The sequence below is a fragment of the Gadus macrocephalus genome, chromosome 14 (genome assembly GCF_031168955.1).
Source record: "Gadus macrocephalus chromosome 14, ASM3116895v1".
Taxonomy (NCBI): domain Eukaryota; kingdom Metazoa; phylum Chordata; class Actinopteri; order Gadiformes; family Gadidae; genus Gadus; species Gadus macrocephalus.
In genome coordinates, this window is record NC_082395.1 from 1,821,818 (window position 1) to 1,840,917 (window position 19,100).

The following is a 19,100-nucleotide window of genomic DNA, read 5'->3' on the forward strand; positions in this document are numbered from 1 at the left end:
CTTTGTTCCTCACCTTCGCTTGATTCTGTCTGTCTGCTATCTAACCAGGTCTTCAGGAGGGGTTCTGCTCGGAACCATCGTCGAGGCCAGATAACCCTTGAGACGTAGTGTCAGGGAGAGGAGTGCAGAGCTTGTTGGGTTGGACCAAAGAAAGCTCAGTGTTATCTAACAGATTGTGGTGAGGGAGGGTTTAGATTGGACTGACAACAGGGACGTTTCCCGCAACCACTCAGGGCGAGACTTCTCTGTCAGCGAGTTGTGGTCAGACACGATACCAAACATGGATCAGGCAGTAGGTCAAGAAGATGTGTTTAGTTGTCTTGAGGGATCCTTTCCAGGTAGTCAAACACTTAGGATCTGAGTGTCTCTCTCTCTCTCTCTCTCTGAAAACCCTCTGAGCAGTCAGTAGCAAAGGCAAGCGTTCTTAGAGGAAGTACTTTGACAGGAGCTATTTTCTTTGAGTGTAATGAAGCAACGACTGAAGCCCTGTCACTCAACACTTGATCAATGTCAGAAGGAGTTGTGTGTATCGGTCACTTGGACCAAAACGGTGTGAAACTAGGGTCCAGGTTGTAGAATCCCACCCATCTCACAGACTATATTGTACCGGGCCGAGATCGCTGCATTCAGCAGCAGTTTGACAGCCTGCATGAGAACGTGATTTCGTTCAGTACGTCGGGGCCATTAGTAGATGACCTCCCCCTCCCACTCAGAATTCCCCTCAATCTCCTCCCATCACAATCCACCTTATCCAATCACAATCCACCTCCACCACCTCCATCTCCTCCCACCCATCACACCCCACCTCCCACCCATCACAATCCACCTCTCCTCCATCACCATCACTGGCTTCATCTTCCCAACGTTGTGCCTTCCGGAGGCAGCTTCAGAAGCACCACCCGTTGTAAAACCCGCAGTGAGACACATAGCCTCTATTTGTAAACCTCGCAGTGAGACACACAGCCTCTCTTTGTAAACCGCGCAGTGAGACACATAGCCTCTCTTTGTAAACCGCGCAGTGAGACACATAGCCTCTCTTTGTAAACCGCGCAGTGAGACACACAGCCTCTCTTTGTAAACCGCGCAGTGAGACACACAGCCTCTCTTTGTAAACCGCGCAGTGAGACACAGCCTCTCTTTAACCAGCGCCGTACCTCCACCAGGAAGTCGAAGAGGCGCGAGTGCAGGGCCTTGGCGAGCGCGTCGCGGGTGTAGCAGGCCTGCTCCACGTTGAGCGTGACGTCGATGGACTCCAGGGCGCTGCCCCACTTGCTGTCCATCTTCCTGCTGGTCAGCTTCTCCTTCAGACGGTTCTGGTCGATGCCCAGCAGGAACGCCGGGAACGCCAGGACTGGAGACGACAGTTCAGAAGGTTCAGACGGTGAGATGGGAGGCAGTTCAGAAGGTTCAGACGTTAATGTGAGAAACAGATGTACGGTTTCTCGGTTGTCGTCCTTTAGATTAACACACAAGGTTAGGGTTAGAGTTACCTATAAATCACGGTACACTCGATTTATAGACACATCGTTTGTTGTTGACGGTGACTAGCTGCACTACCTTCAGTATTAAAGTATTAAAACATGACTTATTGTCATCATGATTCAATCTCTATCTTCTGGAGGCCCTTTGAGTTGGCACGGTCATGTTTTCTTTACTTCTTTAATACGTTTGTTTGATGATTCAAATAGACTTTTCTTGCGTCATGCAGCCACAGTAGAGGCCTTTGTTTCAGCTCCCAACATGAGAGGAGACGCCTGTAGGCGACCTTTGCAGTCATTGAGGAAATGTGCAGACGAAGAAGACGACTCTTTAGGGAAGTCCTTGACACTGACTGAAAGGTCTGAAATTCTTTGGGTTGGTTTCAAAATCTGAGGATGGACTATTAATAATGATCATACTAATAATAATAACTGGGGAATTCCGACACCAACCTTTTCAGAGACCTGTTTACATGGGATGTGTATATATATCCCACACGTGTAAACTTTTAGACCGTCCGACGGCATTACCAATCCGGAACCTTAATAGCCAACCGCGACAATAACAATAGGTATCCACAGATCTACTGTGAATAACCGATAATAATAGTCTTACTCGAGAGGAACAGCAACAAAGGAGAGACAGCACGGCTACCTAGCCAGCGTCAGCAGAGGGCTTCTGGAAGGGGGCTGAGTGTGCCATAGATCATTAGCTCTAACCTGGCATTGACACGTCCCTAGAGGACCCCTCCCTGCCTTATTGCAGTGACTCACTTCCCCTGGAAGGAAATGGTTCTCAGGCCTCGCGTCCAGCGGTGTCTGGGAATGCATCAGGTTTCTGCAGGAGCTCCTCTGCTGGGACTGTACCGGGGAGCGTGTGTCTACCTAAGCATGTGGAAAAGCCCGGACTGACGGCCGAGACAGAGCCCAGAAGGGTGTAGAGTGGACTGGAAACTTATCGGGTACGTTGAGAAGGAAAACAGAACTATTTATATCTGTGAATAAACTGCATGACAAAAAAAGACCCTACACTGACAAGGGGGGCTGAGGGTGAGGGGGTCTCCTCGTGTTGTTGGAGTTCAGGACGGAGCGCTAGAATAGTCTGCACATGTGCAGCACGGCAGAACAAACACACGAGATTGCAAGGAACAGGAGCGGCAGAGATTATGGAGAACCAATAATAGGTCTGAGTCGACTGGGAGCCATGACCCGGGACTCGTACCCTGGCCCGAGACCCGTACCCGTACCCTGGCCTCATACCCGTACCCTAGCCCTAGACTCGTACCCTGGCCTCGTAAGCTAAACTGGTGGACATGGAAACAACCATGATGGGGGCCAGGAATGTTTCATGAACATGAGCATTTTAACTTGGCTGACAAAAGGATACATTGACCCAAATGGTTGAGAGATAAACTCAGCCACCCGCTGAAGAGCGTACCGGTGTCAGAGAGAGTTACAGGTTTGAGTAACAGACCACGCTGGGCAAACGAAGCGTGTATCAATCACAACACAAACTACTTTCCCAGAAGCCATTGCTCTTGACTTCTCCCAACAATATAACCATTTTGCTGGTACCGGGGCAAACTGGTCTGGGCGATCAAACCATCATCTCCAGCTCTCCTTCACTGGTTGTAGGCCATAGTTTACACACGATGCTGTCGTGTGTAAACTACCATCATCAACGGATGTTGGAGGGACGCCAGGAGAGACGGTTCATGAAGGTCAACTCCCCCAGACCGGAGCGGTTCTTCAACGTTAAACACTCACACTCCTCGCTGTCCACAGCGGCGTAGTTCCCCGCCTCGCGGAAGGTGACGTTCCCGAGGTGCAGCACGCCGGCCACCAGCTGCAGCACCATGCCGCGGTCCTCCGGGGAGATGCCGATCACCCCCATGGCATGCTGGGAAACCGGGGAAAGCTCCCGTTGTTAAAGCCCGCGCTGCAGAGGGAGTTTACATAGTCCTGCGGTAGCGAGCTTGTGTCCATTAATTAGTCTCCTTGTGGTTTTACTGGTAAACAGAAGCAGGTGGAGGCAGTATGGAAGGTAAACACAGGGGAGAACACCGTGGACTCGTAAGGCTCTCCCAGTGACGCAGTCCTCCATACATCAGGAGAGTTAGGAGCTAAGCTACCGTGGTCAGCAGTTGTTGGAATAGCGATGTGGTCGATGATTGGTAGCACAGACACACACAGGAACGAAGTTGCACATTCATAGGCTGTCACTCTCTTCCGCCTCAGACAGACAGACGTGACGATACAAAAGACAGACAGGCAGACAAGCCGACAGACAGAGAGGCAGGCAGGAAGGTGAGACCTACCACCGTCTCCTGGAAGTCGCTCTTGTCGTTGATGTCGTCCACCTTGTAGGAGCCCGACTGGTTGAGGTAGCTGTAGTAGTCCAGGCTGGTGATCCCCAGGCTCTGCTTCTGCTCTGCACTGGCTCCTTCTATCAACTGCAGACGCACACACACGCACACACACAGACACACACATTAAAGAAATGAATAACGGAAAGGCATGCTCCACATCGCATGTGAAAACATAGTAAAGCCCTTCAAAGTGAGTGAACGTGTTAATCGTCTCTTTTCATACAACAACTACGACGACGTGATCACTCAGTGTACTCTCTGATCCGCTCCGACTCCACAGACCAGAGCTCTGCAGAACCGCCAGAGACTTCCAGAACAGTCGGCCCGTCCACGCGAACCCAGAGCCTCACCTGGTAGAAGATGTGGAAGCTCCTCTCCCCGGGATTACGCATCACCACGCGGGACTTCTCCAACAGGAAGTTGGAGATCTTCCCCCCGTCTGGTTCGCCCCCGGAACTGAACTGGATCTCAAAGTATTTCCCCTGCAGAAGGAGAGACCAGTTCTCAGTATCCTCGGTAACACGTGTACCGAGAACTATAAAACGGAGATCACAGAACCGTGTGTCCTCAAGAAGGTCAAGATAATGCGAGAGACTTTTTTTATTTTACATTTAAATGGCCGCAGCCCAATGAAATAACTGCAACACAGTTCCAGATGAGGCGCTGGTAATGGAGCACACACACACACACACACACACACACACACACACACACACACACACACACACACACACACACACACACACACACACACACACACACACACACACACACACACACACACACACACACACAAAGGGGAGATGAAACACACAGCTTTACAGCAGTGTGTCACAAGTAGGGGTTGGGATCTAAAGATGGTGAACAGAAGTATTTGACATGAGTCTTTTAAAGTGTGCAGGAGCAACTGGTAGCCAGAGGGAGGAACAGAGTGACATGGAGTTTCTCCCCCTAAAGCTCCCGTCTTGGTACATCTGTTTCCATCACACATGTCTTCTAATGTGCGGAGTCTGCAGTTTAAACGTATGAATAAGTGTTACGCTGTAGGTTAGGGCTAACCCTAACCCCTAAACAAACACATCGCAGGCCACTGCTGCACTTTTTCTCTTGACACAACTCTTTTTTTAATCTTTATCGGAAGTGATGTTGACTTGGTCGACCAGAATACCAGATTTAAACGTAGCATCTGCAGAAAGATCCACACTAATAATACGACGTCAGGGCCATTCTCAGCATGTTGAGGAACGAAAACAAGAAGGAGTGAGGAAGCTTACGAATCTGCTGGAGTTGTTGTTCCTCACGGTCTTGGCGTTCCCGAAGGCCTCCAGCAGAGGGTTGGACTGCAGGATGATGTCTTTGACATGCTGTCAGGAGACAGGATAGAGACCGTCAGCAACGAGGCTAGGCACAGAGCGCTCACTCACTCACTCACTCACACACACACATTGAAAGAGACACAATTACTCGTTCTTTCCAAGTATTTCAAACAGAAGTAATTATTCTTGGAACCTTTCAGCATTTATTTCTGGAGGATTTGTACTAAAAGAGGTGAAGATAAAGAAGGGGTCTAGTCACAAGACTGCTTTGAGCTCAGGAAAAGGAGAGCAAGGTTCAGTTTGGGGAAGTGAACTCATGTGATGAACAGACCACAACCACAGAGTGTGAACCAGAGCACCTTAGTTCACTGATATCAGAGGGGTTAAACCGGGGGTCAGGGTGGGGGGGTCTCACCTGAACCCTGGGGCCCCCCCCAGAGACCCGGGAGATGTAGCTCATGATGTACTTGGCGGCCACCGTCTTCCCTGCTCCACTCTCCCCGCTACAACACACACACACACACACACACACACACACACACACACACACACACACACACACACACACACACACACACACACACACACACACACACACGCACACACACACAGACACAAACGCACACACACACAGACACACTTTCAGGTTAACATGTTCAATTCTTGAGAGTCAAAACAGGATAGATGACATTTTGGGTATTAAAATCAAGTTAATGTTCAGTCAATTTGATAGTGTTATCTTGATGTTTATTATGTGTAAAAAGTCGGTTTGAGCACACCGAGTCTATTGGTACTTTAGCCATCGTTCGTTTTCTGCAGTGTTAGTATTCAGGTAGGCCGCTACAAGCAAATGGAAAGCAAGAAAAAAAACTAAAAAGCATTGAATGGAAACTCTGCAACCTTGCTCTCTGTGTGTGTGTGTGTGTGTGTGTGTGTGTGTGTGTGTGTGTGTGTGTGTGTGTGTGTGTGTGTGTGTGTGTGTGTGTGTGTGTGTGTGTGTGTGTGTGTGTGTGTGTGTGTGTGTGTGTGTGTGTATGTGTGTTCAGTCTTTCGACACAATGGACAATACTTTGCTCTCGGAGTCTGGAAATCTCGTTTAGAATTTCTTGAGGACAAGATGAAAACCATCTTTATATTTTGGTAGGGACTAAACTTCCTGTATGAATCCAAATATTGTCGGACAGGCCGAGCGAGGAAAACATCTGAAGAAACTCGTGTTTATTTTCCTCAGAGGTGGAATGCTACGTGTTGAACAGCATAAAATACTTTCTGTCCGATTTCTCTGTTTTATTATCCTTATGCGTTCGCCTCCGTTTCTCCTCGCCTCCTACGACCAGGCCATACTTATTCCAACATATGTGTCTTGGCGCGTGAGCGGCCGCATGGTGTGCTTTGATTGCGTGTCTTGGAGGAGTCAGGTTGAAGCGGCTCTCAGAGAAAGCACAGCTGTACACCGTTAAACCGCTGGAGGAAGTCATGGAGGCCAGACGGCTTCCCAACAGCCCTCCAACATTCCCCCTTCTCCCCGTCTGTGCTTCTGGATACGACTGCGTTTCCCCAGACTTAGAGACACAGTAGCACCACTGGGTCAGCTACAACATACGTCCCACATGCCACGATCAAAGCTGTGTTATGTATCACATTACACACACATCATTGTTATGGGATTGTGTTATTTGAATGAATTGTCAATTATTAATGATTATATACGTTTTTCCTTTCCAACTTGAGCAGACCGTAATAATTTCCCTCAGGATTAATAGCCTCTGAATCTGAACCCATTCCACACTAACGAGGAAGTATGAATAAAGGATTAATAAAGGATTAATAAAGTATCTGAACCTGAACCCTAACCCTCAGCTAGCTGGCTGAGGAAGTCCCCTGAACTGGTGACCAGAGCTCCCAGCTGGTCTGAACTGGTGAGTCCCAGCTGGGTATTATTGTCCCAGCAGGTTATTGTCCTCCTCACCAGTTCTGGTTTCAAGCTGTGGCTGCCGATTGAATCAGATCCTATTTTAGGCCCAGAGAGGACTCATTGGACTCATTGTTTTGGCACCAAACGGAGCGAATGCATCGTCCACTTCCTCAAAGACGTCGTGCCCAAACATGGAAGAAATGTGAGGGATTGAAGAAGCAACGTGTGGATGATGGAGTGAGTGTTTCATGCATTCATAGACCGTATCGTGTTTTACCTCAAATCGCTGTTATTTGGCGAGGGCTTCCCATATATTGTCTATTCAACAGTCTTGACTCCATGACATTTCGTAATATTTATGCCGTCATTTTGAATTCCATGTCTTTTATTACATCTTTAAGTTCGGAATCCATTGAGATATTTTGAGAGCCATTGGCACAGTGTTTTATCTGAGGGGTATTATGCTATGTTACCAGAGCAGGATTAAACAGCCATATAGTGGCGTTAATGTTTACTGCTGTAACTCAGTTTCCTCTGGTCCGGCTGGCACAGGGCCGGCCTCTGGGAACAACAACAAAGGACTTGGCTCTGCTCAGGAAAATGTGGAGCAGATTATTTCAAGCCAGTGGGTCCAGAGTTCACCGCTCACAGTACAGTGCAGTTGTGCAATTAACAGGGTGGCAATTACACACACGATGACCGCGAACAGAGGGGGATTGAGGCGCACACACATCGGCCGACAAACCATCAGAAGACTTTACACGAATGCTCAACGCGACGCGGAGACATATCCCTTCACACCAGACTGAAACACCGTAGACAAACGCGGGTGGCCTCCCATCAGAGAGCAGAGAACGACGCAGGCCTGATCGTCTACCCTGCAGAACCGCCCCTCATCGTCACTACCCCACCTAATCACACCGTAAGCACACCTTAATCACACGGTATGGGAGGCCCCACCCTGCACTCACACCAGGGGATGTTGTTGACAACATGGCCCGGACGGCTCTTTGGCAGCGGGCCTTTGTATGCAGAGAGCTGCTTCATAACAACACAGCCCCGGCCTTTGTTGACCGCTCTGCTTGATTTCAGACCCACTGCGATGCTTTTCTGTGGGGGAAATGAGCTAGCAAGTGCTGGTGGGGCCACACAACAGGAGAGGGAAAGTGCTGAGCAGCAGTCCTGTGATGCGGGGAGCACTGGTATGCAGAGGCTCAGGTGAATGGGGAGCAGCATGGGACTGGGTGGACAGGGGGGACTGGCCTCAAACCATGACACCACACTTTACACTCAACAACAGCCGACCATAAAACTAGTGTTTTATAACAACAACAAATACAGCTCTCTCACAGTGGGGAAAGCTCTGACAGTATCGAATAACGACAGTTCTCAGAACAATTAAATGAAGTGGATCATTTGAGGCAAAGCCTTGTGAGACTTATAAATACTGCTCAGGCATCAACAAGAAGTAACATTTAGACTGCAGAGATGTGACCTGTTGTAATACCGACCACATGTGGTATAATTAATATAATTTTCCCCCAGTTAACTCCTATTTATCCCTCCTCCACGTTTTCCCAAAGGCCTACAATTCCAGCCAAGAGGTAAAGTTCCTTTAACTGGTTCAGCTGAGCACATGACCGGTGGAACCAGTTCACCACGTTGCCTGCGCCCCGCCCTCCTAGTGTCACCTGCCACAATAAGAACAGCTCATTTTCCTCATTCTTCACTTTCAGTGCCGGCTGAGAGAATGTTCCCAGAAGGCAGGTGAACTGACCAACGTGTCTTGGGCGAGGAGAGCGGAGGGATCAGTTTGTTCTGCGGAGAGCGGAACAGGCTGCAGTCTGCTCATACCTGATGATGACGCACTGGTTCTCCCGGTCGATCATCATGTTGCGGTACATGTTGTCTGCCAGAGCATAGATGTGAGGAGGATTCTCATACTGGGCCTGGATGGATGACAACAAAGGAAACCTGCTTTGCATTGAGTACGGAAATTTGCGATCGTATGATCTGTTCAGCACTCTGTATGATGTGATTGGAACGTACCTTGTAAATCATATAGAACTGGCCCTCTAAATCTCTATGGCATGAAGTATGTGTTTCTATTGTTCGTTTTATAAGGGTGCTAACAAAACCAAACCAAGACATTACATCAGACAATAGGCCTTAATTAGACCTAAGGTATGTTTCACGTTCAATGCCAATGTGTATTTAAAATCTATTCTTAAGCAGCTTTTTTGCAAGACTATGAGGTCATTTTGCATGACCTACATCAGCTCTCAGTAGGCTCGCAAAGAGCATTCGACTTCAGCAGGCTGTTCTTTTAGAAAGGTACCGCCTGTTCCTGGAGGCAACGCGATCACTTCACAGAACACCGGGAACGGTTTCAGCAACACCTCGCTCAATTCATCTCCAGTCCCCGGCCTACGATATTAATCAAGTCAGTGGATGGATGGATTATATTTTCTGAAAGCCGAGCCCTGTGACTCTGTGTGGCCGTCTCGCGTGTGCCCTCCGGGCTCCAGGGAGGGGTTACTCACCGCGCCCTGGTACATTTCCACTTCTTTCTCCCCGAAGTACGGCATCTGCTTGAAGGGGTTGATGGAGATGAGTACTGGACCGATGTACGTCTGGTGTCACCGGTTAGGGACCGTATATGTTTTACATTCAACATTCAGGGCATTTAGCAGACGCTTTTATCTAAAGCGACTTACAGTGGGTACATTTGTCAGAAGAAAGAGAAGCAACAATATATCTCTGTCAGGACAGTAAGGAGGATCATAGAACCAAGTGCCAAGCACTAACTATCACTAGGTTAACCCATTCCCTGTGTACGACAAAGATAGCTAGGATAAGAGGCTATCTTTAAGTGCAAGGACGTACAACATACAATAAGTGTGTAAGATGGGTTTGGGGGGTTAAGGGGGAGGCTATATTCTAGGTGAGATCTGGACAAGTGAGTCTTGAGTCTTATACTGCCACACACGTACAAACGCATCAGAGGGAACCCCCAATGACCACGTGCTCTATGGTGCGGGTCTGTGTGGCCAGGCCGTGTGGGGCGGTGTGTGGGGACCCAGTCTGAGCCTCACAACGACTCAACTGTTTACACGTTAGAGCCAACAGATCACAAATTGTATCACTGTGAGATGTTTGTTTGGCCCAGGGGTCAAACAGCTCAGGGTGAAGAGAGGAGGTATTGTTGGGGTCCGCCAGTGACCCCAGCTGAAAGACCCCAGTGTTACGGACGCTCAGCGCCCAGAATCACCCAAGGACTCACTCCAAGTCTAGAACTACACTTTACATTTAACAAATCACAGAATCAACCACTTTAATGTGCTTAACTTCCGGCACTCAGCTGTTGGAAAAGTCCTAAAAGTCCTGTGGTAATGTCGTAGATAAATGTGCATGAAACCCCCGCTCGGGTGTCTGAGTCCAAACCCTCCACTATGATATATGCGGGGGGTTTCACCCCAGCAGCACATCCTGGTCCAACACAAAGCAGGGCCTGTCCAGCGGTAGTAGGAAGGGAAGGTTTCATTCACACAAACCGTCACTGAATCGCTCCACTGTCATTGTCCTCTCCCCTCACTGGTACGAGATACAGCCCAGTGAGATCAAAGCAGAAAACACTTGATTAGGATCGACACGCACACGCACACACACGCACACACACACACACACACACACACACACACACACACACACACACACACACACACACACACACACACACACACACACACACACACACACTTTAAGGGATTATAAAGGGAACTTTCAGAGGCCTGACTGGGGAGTTTAGGGGGCCAGACAGCCCCCCGTCCCCGTCCCCCCAGCCCACAGAACAGACTGGTGGGTGGGCGGGTCCCTTGTAAACGTTACCGTATTACTCATAGCTGCTCAGAACCGTGGAACGGCCAGTCAGCTATTCTGGGAACAGTTTGTTGGGCACGGGGGGGGGGGGGGGGGGGGGGGAGATATTTCTCGCCGGCCTGCGAGCCGGGAGTGTGAAAGAGGATACAAAGATGTAGTCATCCATGTAGCGCTTCTTCAGGTTGTCCACGATGGAGTCCTCGTGGATCTTGCTGAGCAGCACCATGTCGTCCACGCCACTGATCTTCACGTTGTGGCTCTGCCAGTGGTACCGGTGGTGGCCCCGGCTCCCCTGGAACACACGGCCGCACGCACAGCGCTGTCACAAACACACGCCGTCGTACTCACCACTGTCACAAACACACGCCGTCGTACTCACCACTGTCACAAACACAGCACACCGGCGTCACCCCTTTAGTGTCTTTCTTTGCTTTGTATCATTTTTGTGCGTCACGTTATCATGACGCCGCTATATTCATGGTGAGCTGTGGGCCGTTGTGTATTGTGTGTTTTTGTGGTGGACCCGCGGAAGGTGGCTGCCAAGGCTAGACAAACGTAGATCCTTTTAATAAAAGAAAGAAATGTACTTGAAATTATTTGTTTGTTTCATAGGGTTGGGGCCTCAGCCTTGTGTATTGCAGTGTGTGTCTTTATTTTGTGTACCAGCCATCAGTTCTAAATAAGGCCCTCGCTTTCTGGCAATGAGGTTGCGATGGGATTTTTGTTTGCTGTCACACACACACACACAAGTGATGAGCTGAGTTTCTCTAACTTCGAAAAAGAACAAAGTCAGGCTTCCCATAAGTGCTGATGCAGACCCGTTGTGGGCACAGTCCACCTTCTGCACGTGTTGTTGTTTCAGAAGGAGTGCGTCTGAGAACTCTCTGGGCCTGGCTGAGGTCATCGGTCATGTGTTATGAGTCAATCTCATCTGGCTGCTAAGGGGAGTGAGTCTCCTCCTCCTGGACGGCCAAACAGAACCGCTCCAACACATGAGTCACGGATAGACACTATAGCCCTCCGTTTAGGACTTCACTGCCGAACCGATGGGTCCCACAGAGGGAGAGAGAAAAGGCCTTTTAGGTGATTCTTGTTTTTCAAGCTAACGTTATCGTCCCATAGAAAGGAAGTGTTCCCTGAACAAGTATTCCATTTAGAAAGATTTGAATGTGAAAAAGCATCAATAAGGCCTTTGGTTCCATGAACTTTTTGATTTGAATAATTCCGTAACGCTCTTGGCTAATCATTGAACATCCTCTGTTTACAATTGATGCACGTAATGGGTGTAATATGCTCATTCAAATGATGAGGTAAAAAGATGGTGGACGACACAAGGCATACAAACAAACAAACCACACAGACCTGGTTCAACATGTTGCTCAGCTGTGTTAAATGTTTGTTCTGCTGTTAGTTCGTTTAGCAGTTCATTATACAAGCCATAAATCCATGATTCTGTCCTACAAGACTTGTACAAAAGGTGTTTCTTTCTCCAATTTCTCAAACGTAACCAAAAACACATCTCATTTTCATATACTTCAAATCAAGTGAAACTTCCCAGTGCCTTTGTTAGCAAACATAAAGGTACCATTAAAATAAAGTGCCTAACCCAGCCTGCCGTCAGTCCCAATCCACCTCATCCTTCATTGAAGACATGTTTGGAATGATTACTTCAAGACAGATAGGCAGTGAACGCTTAAAATGTCAGCTATTCAAAGAATGGCTTTACTTTCTCAGCGTTAACCCCTTCCTCCACCAGGTTGGATAACCACAAACATGTTGTGATTCACAACAGCGGTGAAGTGTGAGTGTGTGTGGTTCGCAGGTACACACTACAACAACAGCCACGAAGGGTCTGCTCTGAGCTCTGCTACGGTGGAGTGTTGAGGTCTGCCTGGTGGCAAGATGATGGGAAAGAGAAGGGAGGGGAGGAATCTTTGTTATTTAATTCCCAGCCCACATTTTTCTCCTCGCCTGAGTCCAGGGTTTCTCTGAACGGCCCTTTAGGCAGACGCCCGCCATTCTAGCAGCTCCACGCCATAAGAGATTCAAAAAGGGCTAACTTTGTATTTATTTTTTTCTGTCCAACATAGGCCTAAAGGGATTGTGTGTAGCTAGGTTGATCATGTTTTAATTCCCCTTCCAACGGGTCACATAATGACCAAGAGGTCATTCTCATGGGTGCTATGGTTATTTTGACTTGCGCGTTGTTGGATAAAATCGTGGAGGTGCACCTTTGTTTGTTTTGAAGGCGCCGGGCTGTGGGTTCTCCTAACGAGAGAACACCTTGAGCTGCAGCAGGTCGAGGGGAGGGAGAGCGAGGTGGCAGAATGCAAACAAGATGACAGGTCCCAGGGGAGTCACCGGAGAGCCGGCTAGAGTCAGCTGTAACAACACCGTCGCCATGGAAGCGCCTTGGACTTCCGCCTCACCTCCTCGGCGCGTTACACCCGTCCCAGTCGGGGCGATCATTCTGCTGCATCATGCCACCCTGCTGGGCTTGGACGTTACACGACTACATGGTGGAGGAGTCGTCATGTTTTTTCTTGCAGGGCATTGTCAGCCGACAATACCCTGCAAGAAAACCGATAAGATTAGGAAAACTGTTAGGAACGAGATGTTTAGTGTAAAATGTTTTAGGATTTTTTGCACCCTGATCCATAAGCACAAGCGCTGCCTTCATGCAAATACCATGACCATATAAGGCGAGCGCAGAGCCAAGCTGGGCTCAGGGTACAGGAAGTGGCTGGGTTTGATTCAGTATCAAACGCAGCACTTTCCCCTCTTCTGGCTGCTCTGCCAAGTCCCTTCTCGGCTCCAGATTTGACACACATCCCACCATGTGTTCAAAGGAATTAAAAAGTAGATTGATAAAATATGCATATAGAGATGTATGTATATTAAAATAAAGATAAATAGGAATGAGGGAAAAAAAGTCTTTGACAATTCGGGACCAGAATATGAAACCTCTCTTTCAAGGTCAATTTGCAAACAAAAACAAAGCAAACGTCTGTGTTTAGAGATCATTTGAGAGAGAGGGTTATATGAGTTATGCAAAGCAAGCCATTCCACGGCCAGGCTACACCGTCTGCATGAGTTGGGACTCAGCCGAGAACACCCTGCAGTCGACGGTATCGAATCGTATGCTGACGCAACGTTTTGAGGAGACTGCACTTGTGGATAATAAAACCCTGTTTCTGCTTTATTGTATGAATGATATGGCTGAACATGAGGGATCAAACATTAAGAGACTAAACAGAAACAACAAACAGGGTGACAGAAGCCGACGCGCGCGTTCCCTGCTGTAAACCGGTGAATCATTGATCTCGGTGTCAGGTTGCCAAGATAAACTTGGACCGCCATCAGATGTTCATTGTTTGGAGGATATTATGATCCAAAACGTCTAATAACTGCAGCCCCCGCTCAGGTGAGTTCAGCAGGAATGCAAATGGGAAACAGACATCTGTATAACCGATCATAACCGATCTCAGTGGACTGATGGAGGAAACAGAAAGAAACAATGGCCGACCGCATCAGACAGGGGCGACCGTGGTAACAATTCAGACGATATTCAAGTGGATCACAGGCGTCCATCTTGTGATACGCAGATCCAGATTGAACTGTAAAGTCTCCTGGACTGCCTCCAGGCTACAACGACAAGCACCCCGTCTCATCGAGCCATTCCGACCCAGGACAGCAGGCCGCTGGAGGGGAGCTGAGCCCATGGGGGGTGCTCCACATAACGGCCTGTATGAGACTCCCCCGAGCCCGAGAACCCCCCCCCCCCCCCCCCCAGACTGGGCCTAGTGAATGTCCTGTCAGGGGAATGCTGGTCCTGCTGTCCTGACCAGGCAGTAAATAACTGCACAGTCAGGTTAAAAGAGGGAGTGGTTTAAACAGTCTTTGTTGCCCTGGGTTACGGGTATGTGAACACGAGTTGCACGGACCGTTAGCTTCTGCTGTTTCTCTGTGAGACGTAAACACCTGCAGACGGGGGATTGGTGGTCGACGGGCGGGGACAGGGGGTCACCCGTCTGCACTGCGGCGCCCTTCAGAAGCATCACGTGTGCTTCTGATCAGGGCACCGCATCGGCGATGCGGTGCCCTGATCAGAAGCACACGTGATGCGTCTCTCCCACCTCTCGAACACGCCGGTTCTACAATATGCCTGGAATCGTACGTTCAGACATGGGGAGAAAAACCAACAAATAGAAAACTGGTGTACCCTTTGTCCTGTTTGTTCTGTTTGTCCATACTTAGGCATTTATTTTTGCATCTATTTTGGTTTTCAGTTGCACTACTTTGTATTTTTATTGTATAGTGTCATTGTATCTCCTGTGTCTTCCGTTGCTGCTGTGCTGTAACACAGGAATTTCCTTTCCGTGATTAATAAAGTTTTATCTTAGCTTATCTCTATATATATATAAATGTATTTTGGTATATTTGGTATATTAGCCGACTAAGCGCTGACTGGTTGCAGGCTGAGATGAATCAGGCAGGCAGAATGTTGTGTGTTGTCACTGTGTAGCATTAAATCAATTGTATATTTTTAGACCTTTTTGTTGTAAACCATTGAGATCATTTGAGAGTATTTTTAAGATACATGTTATGTGGTCTGGGTTTCAGTCACAAAATTTGTATTCATGCTAGTAAACATTAAAACAATGATTCTAATCTCTAAATAGGGTCGCTGAGACTGATTAGTTTAAGGCTTAACTATTGCTGGTATTCTTTACTATTTACACCCAATCAGAATGATTATCAATACGGAGAATGAATCTCTTTCTGAGTTTATTGAAATAAAAACCCCATGCCAATGCCGTACCATTCTAAAAGAGCAAGTTTGCTATAGAAGCCATGCATTAGAAAGACTCTGCGTTCCCAGATAGAGGGAGTAGAGTGAAAACAAAAGGTAACCAAGGGCAGAGCCGCCAGTGATAAGAGAGTCAACACCCAGACTCTGAGGTCACCTGACGTGTGACCACAGTGAAACCAGCAGAGTCAGTCACAGCACTGCTGCACACATGCTCCCTGTTCACGGCGTGAATCACTGAACAGGGACACAGGTGTCACCTCAGACTAGAGGATCTAGTATTAATCCAGTTATGGAGACATTATGATGTCACCTTCACCGATAGAATTCACACCATTACAAACCAGTTCCGAATAGGCCAATCCCAGGTGGTGTGGTGCTACTGTGGGTAATGAACAGCCAGGGGCAAACAGACCTTGACAATCCATTCATGTGAAGCACGTGCATGTGTTTGAATTGGGTTCCCACCAGTGTTATTTATGTATATGAAGTAAATTAAAAGCATGCAGTGCCTGCTGCAAAATATTAACATTTAATTGATTTAAAACTTGGCTTATGAGATACAAGTTGGATTTTCTTTTGCAACGAATACATGAGATTCTCTGTGGGCTCAGACGTGACTTTGCCAAACATGACCTTGCCATAAGTTGGTTTAAACAGAGATACTGCAAGCTGTGGATGATACTGACCCCAGACACCAGCAACATGTTGTCTGGTTGTCTGGTTCAATGTTCAGCTTGAATTGTGCTTCATTCTGTTTCTACTGAGTGTGGCGGAGAATCGTGTCAAATTGAGTTAAAAGAACAACCAGACTAAATCAACCAGCAGGCGATTCAAAAACATAAAGCTGTGTACTGTTTCCTCTACAGCCATGCTCAATGCTCAATGCTCTAAATTAAATGTATTATTATTATTATTATTAATTATTATTATTAATGCACCATGAAGCAAGCAAGTGTTACAGATACTAATAGCCTAGTAATAGCTAAAAGCATACTTATAAATCAACCTGCTATGAATATGCTCAGCACTCTCTATGAACCACTCGTACTTCATCAACGAGACGCCGTGAGGGTGAACCATGTCGACATGAAGCAGGGATCACAGGGCGCCTCAGCATTCATTCATCCACATTAGGCCGGGCCGGGTGGCCGACACTAGAAGGTGGAATGGGCGTACGAGAGAGAGACACGCGCAACGAGTTCTGCAGGTCAACACTCTGCATCCTCATCCTGCTCCCAGAGCCTCGGCTCCTGGGTAAATCTCTTCAGCAGAGATGGGTTTGGGAAAATGCTTTAAAATGGGGAGGGGGGTGTTTCTGAGTTTACGCACCTCCCAGTAGGAGAGACTAGCGCTAATGCAAGCCATCTGCTGTCAGAGTGACTTACTTTTCTGCATCTGGCTGGGAGGGAACCCATAGGCAGGCTTTCTGTTTGCTATTTCAGACACTGGGACAGACTGGCTAGGCTGCTCTTGTTCCAATGAATGGAGCATTCTTGTGCCTCTTCAAATATCCCAAAACAAAAAGGTTAATATCTGCTTCACCAGTCCTCTTACTTTTCAAGAGGGCAGACACCAATGTGAAGTTGCTTTTCTTATTTTCTTTAACTCCTTCTCGAACACTATAACGTGCAATGTCCCCGTAAAGGTGCTGGACCCAATCGCCCACGAGTTACCATCAGTGGTGATCCAGATGACAACACACATCCGCTCAGGGCATCTGAACTCCAAACATACCAGCCTGCCAGCGTACCAAGGCGGAGGCCATACCATCTCCTCTTCTATCGTTAGCCCTGGGCGTGTGTGTGTTGAGGGGAATGCATTCAACCACCAGGAAAAACCTGTCTCAGGTCCGGCCCGAGCTCAGAGCAGACAACACACTACACACACCCCGTGGCCCACACTGGTAACCGGGCTGGTTTGGCGGGCTGTGATACATGACCCATAAACACTCTGGAAACTGTTTGTGTCCTAGTGGGAAAGATTATAGATGTGTGTATTGTCTGCCAGTCAAAAGGGTCAAAGGTGACACCAAATGACCAGCTCTGGGTCAATATTTACCTGTTAGTCTTAGATATCAGAAAGATATTAAAGTGTGAGGGAGAGAGAGAGAGAGAGAGAGAGAGAGAGAGAGAGAGAGAGAGAGAGAGAGAGAGAGAGAGAGAGAGAGAGAGAGAGAGAGAGAGAGAGAGAGAGAGAGAGAGAGAGAGAGAGAGAGAGAGAGAGAGAGAGAGAGAGAGAGACATCAGTGTATCTCGACTTAGAGAAGAGAATAATAAATTGTCTGGTTACTGATAAAATTCTGGACAAAATAAATGAGCCTCAAATTAATGAAGACTTTAAAGTTTAAACTATGAAAACATGAGAGCATCATACATACTGTGATGTAATAATGTTTTTTAAAAAGTGCAGGTCTATGAAACAAGTCCATAAACTCCATAGTGATAATATCAGTGCCATAAGTCTCTTGATCACTCACCATCCTGAACTGGTTTATGGGTAGCCTTACTGGGTAACCTTATCTTCTGCTGTGTCCCACTGGGACAGCGGAAAGTATCACTTTATCCAAGTCTAGTCCTGGAGTCCAAAACCAAAAACTTTGCGCGACGAACCCGTCAAGAACATAAAATCCAAGTCTACCGCAAGATCCCTTATAGTGTTTAACAGCATGGATGCTCCTCCGGCGGCGTCCTCACGACATTCTGGTCTTCGAACCTACAACCGATCGGGCGCTGCGATGGGCAGAGACTCTCAGGTGACGTAGAGGCGGCACGCACCATATATGGAACCCCATCTTAAACATCACACAGGAAACCGGGAGAGAGGATCCAATGAGAGGAGCGGAACGGGAAATTATTTAAATATTCATGAGTTGTGTTCGGGGAAAACATGCACTGCACATGCGCAAGATCTTCCCAGACCGGAGGCTGTGATGCACTTCAGGAAAGTTGTAATAATAATAATAATACATTTAATTTAGAGGCGCCTTTCAAGACACCCAAGACACGTTTGTGCATGGCTGTGTAGCGTTGAAATGCACTGTATAATAAAAAAGATGTTAATGATAATAATAATAATTGGAATAGTAATAAATAATTGTTTACGTATGCAAATGTGAGTGATGTAGTGGACAGGAAGATTGGGCAGGGGGTTTAATGTTGTAGCATCCTAGTGTTAATTAGTACTGTTAAATGTTTATGTATGTGTGTGAGTGTGTTTGTGTGCGTGTAAAAGAGAAAGAAAAATTGCCATTTATTGCATTTGATAAACAAATTTATTTATTTTAAATGCAATGTAGGAAAACTAAACTCTTGCTATGCATTCCACTTCAGT

The 19,100-nt window shown here is 47.6% G+C and overlaps 1 protein-coding gene across 2 annotated transcripts in view; it reads right to left on the bottom strand.

Moving 5' to 3' along the window:
* myo1ea (myosin IEa) overlaps positions 1 to 18,506 on the bottom strand; it is a 39,159-nt gene extending 20,653 nt beyond the window's left edge. For both annotated transcript variants that reach the window (XM_060071209.1, XM_060071208.1), the window contains exons 1-10: positions 18,247 to 18,506; positions 11,106 to 11,249; positions 9,622 to 9,711; positions 8,933 to 9,027; positions 5,579 to 5,666; positions 5,122 to 5,211; positions 4,198 to 4,329; positions 3,797 to 3,931; positions 3,246 to 3,378; positions 1,155 to 1,351 (exon numbers count right to left, since the gene is read on the bottom strand). In XM_060071209.1, the coding sequence (XP_059927192.1) occupies positions 1,155 to 1,351; positions 3,246 to 3,378; positions 3,797 to 3,931; positions 4,198 to 4,329; positions 5,122 to 5,211; positions 5,579 to 5,666; positions 8,933 to 9,027; positions 9,622 to 9,711; positions 11,106 to 11,249; positions 18,247 to 18,249 (1,107 nt within the window). In that variant the 5' untranslated portion in view covers positions 18,250 to 18,506. The remainder of the gene's footprint in view (positions 1 to 1,154; positions 1,352 to 3,245; positions 3,379 to 3,796; positions 3,932 to 4,197; positions 4,330 to 5,121; positions 5,212 to 5,578; positions 5,667 to 8,932; positions 9,028 to 9,621; positions 9,712 to 11,105; positions 11,250 to 18,246) is intronic.
* Positions 18,507 to 19,100: the final 594 nt, after the last annotated feature.